The following is a 6,495-nucleotide window of genomic DNA, read 5'->3' as shown; positions in this document are numbered from 1 at the left end:
AGTCGTAGAACAGCTAATTTCTTTGCTTTATATTTAACGCCTTCATAAATCCTGATGACTGCAGTCTGTTTACTAACATAAGCACGCATACTGCCTCTGATACGCTCAGCTCCATCAGCAGGCTCAGCTGTGCCATCTGCTCACCACCACCAGGTGGAGCTGTGGGACCGCAGAGCTCTGTGACCTCAGCAACATTATCATCCTCACTGAGAGGCTGAGTTTCATTTAAATGAGGCAAAAGTAGGAAGAAGCAACGAGGAAGGAAGACACACTGAAGCAGAGACAGAGGACGAGAGAGCAGGCGGGTGGAGGGCGAGCAGCAGAAGAGGAACAAACAGAAGAAGAGCGAGGGTCTGACATGAGAGCAGAGGAGTAAACTGTCTGCAGACATGTCCTCCCGGGCTGAGAGTAAGACAGGTGAGTGTCCTCCTCTTCTTCTGCTCTTTCTCTTCTCACAGGCTAACTGTTAGCCACCGCAGGCTAATGGCACTTCCTGCCAGCGCTCAGGACTTTGTTAGGACTCTTTTTTTCTTTTAATGTAAAGATAATGATGATGATGATGGGGTCCTCTTCCCCAGCCTCCCAGATTGCATATCTCACCATGAGGTTGAAGGATAAGCTCCACCCACAGCGGACGAGACGTCCTGTCAAACTCACCCCATCATTGAGAGTCAAACCACCTGACCTGAACCTGCAGCAGCCCCAGGTACACACACACACACACACACACACAGGTCTTTGTGTCTCTGTGAGGACCCGCAGTCACATCAGCACCTTGAACCTGAAACCGTCCTCAGACATCAGCTGAGGTGACATCGCGTGACGTCAGAATTTATATGTGCACTGCAGGACCTGGACGAACCTGCTGCCAGTCGCCCAAAAGCCAACCAGCTGATCGATCGGTTGAGAACATTTTCCAAACAGGACATTAGAAGGAAGTTTTTGTAGCTGCAGGCTTCCTTCTGAGCTCCTCTGTAACTCTGTCAAAGCTGAGCAGACCAGCTGCTTCTGCCATGTTTTTGGTTTCACAAAGCTCCAGATGTTCCTGTGGGTGGAGGTCCGGCCTGCATTCAGGTCAGGCTGCTGGAGTCTGACCTCAGCGAGGTTTGTTTAAAGATCAGGGTGGATGTCTGGGTGGAGCAGACGTCCTTCGGCATTAATAGTGTTTGTAGAGGTCACAGTTACCCATGAATGTGCACTAATGCCCATCATATCATCATGCTGCTTCGACCTGAACACTGAGAACGAGCCAGATGGTCCGTCTCCTCTACAGCTCTCCAAACAGAATGTCAGCTTCTGATTGGTCAGACCACAGGAAGGAAGTCTGAAGACCTCAGAGGAGGTGTGTTTTTAGCTCAGGTCAGCTGACCGCATCTCCTGCACACGCTCAGAAGAGCCTTCTAATGACATCATCATCACACACTGTAACACACAGTAACAATCACAAGCGTATTTATAGCGCACATTTCATCACACGCACCTCTGTGCACTCCACACAGAAGATAAACACATAAAATCATGAAACCCTGTGGAGAGGGAGTGACAGCAGAACGACAGCACCTGACGAGTGCACGCCTGTGTCTGAGTCTGCATGTTGCACCTGTAACTGATCTCAGGCCAGCTCGTTCCAAAGAACAGACCGCAGTAACTGAGAGCAGCCCCAGCACTGAGATCTGATGCTGGAACAGCTCAAACATCTGCAGCTGATGAAGATGCTCTTCATCAACTTCCTCTTTAAGTCCCCTGTGTAAGGTTAACTCCTAACCCTACTTCTTTCAAGTTTATCAGCTGATGCTGAAGAACGGTGTGTGTGTGTGTGTGTGTGTGTGTGTGTGTGTGTGTGTGTGTGTGTGTGTGTGTGTGTGTGTGTGCGCGCAGTCGTCAGGTGTGTTCGCGGACCAGCAGCGGGCCGTGGTCAGCTCCCTGCAGTACTTTAAGGCTCTGGTGGACCGACTGGGTGTTGACAAACCTGGCGTGGACAAACCGGTCCTGAACCAGTCTGTGGTCAGTGGTCTGCTGGGCGGGGCTTCTGGGGGGGTCCTGGAGGCGATCCAGACTCTGGTCCAGCTGGAGCCTCGCCTACACAGCAGGTAGGTGTCACTGACGTGGCAGTTTCTGAACACGCCGTGTCCTCCATCTGACCCGTGTGTGTCCCTGCAGTAAGACGGTCGCTGCCTGTCTTGCTCGCCTCTACCGCTCTCTGGCTCAGCTGATTCACTGGACCGATCAGGTGATGTTGCAGAGCGTCTCACACGACAACAAGGAGTCGACAGAGAGCGTTACCAAAGTGATCAGGACCTTGCTGGACAACGTCAAGGTGAGAACCAATCACAGACTAGATTCAGTTTAGCTTTATTTATACAGCATCAAACGGCAGCAGCTCGCCCCCAGACGCTTCACTGCTGTGAGGCTGTAGAACAATACAAACAAACAAACAGAGCAAAAATAAAGACAAACAAAACAAAAACAAACAATAAACCACATCAGTCAGTCAAACAACAACAGAGAACACAAAACAAACACATACAACAAGAAAGAAAATGGACAAACAAAGAAACGCTCACGGGACATTTGTTGGACTTCTGGTGTCTTTTGTACCAGATTTTTATTTTCACATTCACTCAACGTCTAATTTCGGGTTTTCCAGCATCTCGAATTCTCGAATCACGAGCCAAAACTGCTCAGTCAGCTGAGAAAGTGAAGGCAGTGGGTTCTGAGAGTCGTGCTTTGATGGCGTGGACCTGAGTCTGTGGGTTCAGGCCGAGCAGCGGTGAGGAGCTCGGTGACCTGCCTCTGATCGCCTGTGGTCTCACAGAGCGTATTGGTCATCAGCTGTCTGAAGTGTGTTTGAAGCTCCTGAAACGCCGTCACGTGTCTCGATGGGCTCGCTGAGTCCGCAGAAATACATTCTCAGTATTCGAACAGATCTTGTGACAAACGGGAACAGAAATCGTCTGTGAGGGAAACGTCCTTCTAAAAACAGCTTCTGCTTAGACTCGTCCATTCGTCGTTAAATATTGCTGAGTGCCATTCAGGAGCCCGACGACGACGAACCTCAGACCTCTGAAATACTTTTATTCTTTTTAAGCCAGACTGACCTTTGACCTCTGATGACAATCCCACACAGGCATGTCAGCCTGAAGCTCTTTGGCCCAAAACGACACAAACATGAATGGCAGCTCTTTATTACGTGTCCACTGAGTTTTATTTTAAATGATGCTTTAATTCTCTGTGTCGAACACGTTAGAGGTTTGTGGCTCACAAACTGTTTCATGAGGTAAACTGTGCTGAGTGGATATTTGATGCTGTGTCACAGTTTCAGATGCTCAGAAGTAAGGGGACAAACGAACACCATTTTAAATATGAAGGCTATTTTTAGTACTTTGATGAAACCTCTGATTGGCTGAACCCAGGTCCGCGTGGTGTGTTGCTCCTCCTCCCGTCGTCGTTTCGGCCTTCCTGTTCGAGCTGCCGCTGCTCTCGTCTGAAACTCTCCTTTTTTCCTTAATTCTTTCTTTTCACAGCTGCAGTTTGTTTTATTAATTTATTCATAGTCAAAGCGAGTCGTGATTTGCACAAACATGCTCAAGATTAAATGTGCTAATCGTGTTCTTTTCCCTCCATATTAAAACTTTAGGCTATAAAAATCATAAATAAAGATGATTCTGTTTAGTGAATGTAAAGCTAAAGCACACGTGAGAGTTTTCACGTGGAAAACAAAGAGCGAGACGGTCGATAACAAGACGAGGACGACAGAGTCACATGAGCGTCAGTCGGATGTTTGTGAGGCTTCAGAGTTTGAACTTCTTGAAATGTGCACGACGAACAGCGAAACTCATAAAAACTGAAACTAAACATTTTTCAGCATTAAAACCTGAAGTGAAACCAGTGAACTCGCTGTGGGAACCATCTGAACTCAAACTGCACTGGAACCCCCACGAATGGAAACAAAAACTATAAAAACTCTTTGTCCACTAAAACCCTTTTTCCATTTAAATGTTAATTGTCCTTTTAATAATGAATTCATATTTCTGATCAATTATCCGATTTCAGCCGACGGCTTCAGAGCTGCTGTCTCATCAATGCTCACATTAAAAATAATGAAGACTTTAACGTGCTGCAACTTATCAATGCTAAATGTTTCTGTCCATCTTCCAAATGCTTTTGTGCTCTCATTATTTTGCTCCTGAGCAGCACTAAATAGACCTGATCATTGTTAAAGCTGACTCTGGATCCGTCTTTCTTCAGCACAGTCGGCTCCTTTCTCCAACATTTCTACTACAGTCAGGTTCAAAAGCTTCTGGACAACGACTCGGTTTTGATTTTGCCTTGGTACAACGCCTTAGAGGAACTTAGATCATAACGTCACCTTTAATTTAATCGGTTTAACAAGAGTAATAGTTCAATCATTACAGACATTTTAAACACAGTCCACATTTTCAGAAGCTCAAAAGCAATTGGACAACAGTTTCATGATTAGGTGAGGATTAACCCCTCATCAGGACACATCCTTATCAGACGCCCGAATCATCTGAGCTGGCTACTTTCGATGCGGAGCAGCAGCTCTACTCTGAGCTCCTCCAGAAACACAGACCAAATGACTGAAAGATGTCAGCAGAGATGAGGGAGGACGTCATTATGCTGAAAAACCAAAATAACCCATCAGAGAGCAGAAACTTTAGAAGTGACCCAATCAGCAGTCTGATTCATTGTTAGAATGAACGAATGCTGTAAGCAACAGAGTCCACAGAAGACACTAAAGTGCATGAAGACAGAATTATAGTTACAAAAAGCATCAAGTCAGGAACACCTCGAGGAAGAAGCTGTAGCAGTGTTCAGGTCCACAGTCAAAGCTGCCTTCACAGGTGCAAACCTCTGGGTGCACTCAGGAACAGGACCATTTTTAGCTGCACAGGTCTGTAAAATCTGTTCTTGAAGGCTTCAGGCAGACTTCCACCCGTGTATTAAAAAGAGTCTTTATATTTAAACGTATGTTGGTTTGTCCTGCTAGTTTTCAACCTCTGAAAATTAGGACTGTGCGTAAAATGTTTGTAACTCATAAACAGTTAAAGCAAAGCTTTAGTTAAACTCTCCGAATCAAAGCTGAACGTCTGCAGACACGTCCTGATTGTTTGGTTTAAAATCCACTGACGAGGCAGAACTACAAAAATTGTGTCATTGTCCAAATGTATGGACCCAACTGTGAATCACGTTTATACAGATAATCTCATATCTGCATATGTCAGCATCACATTAGCACGTCTAAGGTTGTGAATTCATTTGCAGCAGATGTTTAATCACATCTCCACCACGTAACCCTGAGAGTATATGTAGTGAAACCATCACAGCAGTCATTATACATGATGCCAGGACTTTCTGCCACTGCATCATCACAAATACAATAGAATAGCTTGCATGATGACTAAGCTGGTGTTGTGGTTGGTGTGCAGTTGTGGGTGTACAGAGAGGTGGGCTTTGCACGCAGCCCTGAGGGACTCCTGCACAGAGTGGGGGAAGTCCATCCAGCTGCTTCCAGAAACCCCTGTCATAATTATCTGTTAACGCCATAATGAAGGTTACGTGATTCCTGTGGTCATCCATCTCTCCAGCTTTGCTGGGACTCCCTCAGTGTTGGAGAGATCAGCTGCAGACATGTCTGGCTTCTCTTCACTTTTCTGTTTGTTCAGTTGCATGTTATTATGGTTATCACACTGCACTCTGGTCTCAGTGTCTCAGTGGAGACGAGCCAGTGAATGGACCTTATATTTTTATCTGTCTGAAACAGCTTTGACTCACTTCTGTTCTCATGGATTCTTCAGGAACTGGTTCGATTGGTTGCAGAGAGACAAGAAGGCTCCGCCCCCCTGTCACCTGTCCAGCCAGAGTCATCAGGGTTTGATGAGCAGGCAATATCGACCTGCAGGAATCCTGCTGATGAGAAGGACAAGAATATGGGGGTGGAGCCAACGAAGAGAGAGGAGGAGCAAATACTTTCAGCTCCTCCCAAACCTCCTATGCCCATCCCAGAGTCGCTAACTCAGGTGACCCCCCAGCTGGGACAGAGGTGAGTCTTAAATTACTTGAGTCCAGTCTGGTTCAGTCTGGTTTAGTCTGGTTCGGTCTGGTTCAGTCTGGTTCAGTGTGGATGAGTGTGGATCAGTGTGGTTCAGTCTGGATCAGTGTGGTTCGGTCTGGTTCAGTCTGGATCAGTGTGGTTCAGTGTGGATCAGTGTGGTTCAGTGTGGATCAGTGTGGATCAGTCTGGTTCAGTCTGGTTCAGTCTGGATCAGTGTGGATCAGTCTGGTTCAGTCTGGTTCGGTCTGGTTCAGTCTGGATCAGTGTGGATCAGTCTGGTTCAGTCTGGTTCGGTCTGGTTCAGTCTGGATCAGTGTGGTTCAGTCTGGATCAGTCTGGTTCAGTCTGGTTCGGTCTGGTTCAGTCTGGATCAGTGTGGATCAGTGTGGATCAGTCTGGTTCAGTCTGGTTCGGTCTGG

At 46.8% G+C, this 6,495-nt stretch overlaps 1 protein-coding gene across 1 annotated transcript in view; it reads left to right on the top strand.

Annotated features, from left to right (window-relative positions):
* Positions 1-271: 271 nt before the first annotated feature.
* Positions 272-6,495, top strand: part of LOC102293654 (rap guanine nucleotide exchange factor 1) — a gene marked incomplete at its 3' end in the record, with an annotated part of 8,113 nt that continues 1,889 nt past the window's right edge. Inside the window, 5 exon segments of the mRNA XM_005947779.3 lie at positions 272-417; positions 579-706; positions 1,879-2,090; positions 2,161-2,317; positions 5,820-6,064. Coding sequence (XP_005947841.2) covers positions 390-417; positions 579-706; positions 1,879-2,090; positions 2,161-2,317; positions 5,820-6,064 — 770 coding nt within the window.

The sequence above is a fragment of the Haplochromis burtoni genome, unplaced genomic scaffold (genome assembly GCF_018398535.1).
Source record: "Haplochromis burtoni strain Fernald_Lab_line unplaced genomic scaffold, NCSU_Asbu1 Contig_541, whole genome shotgun sequence".
Classification (NCBI taxonomy): domain Eukaryota; kingdom Metazoa; phylum Chordata; class Actinopteri; order Cichliformes; family Cichlidae; genus Haplochromis; species Haplochromis burtoni.
Note: the sequence above shows the minus strand (reverse complement) of the source record. Positions and strands in the feature narration are given on the sequence as shown.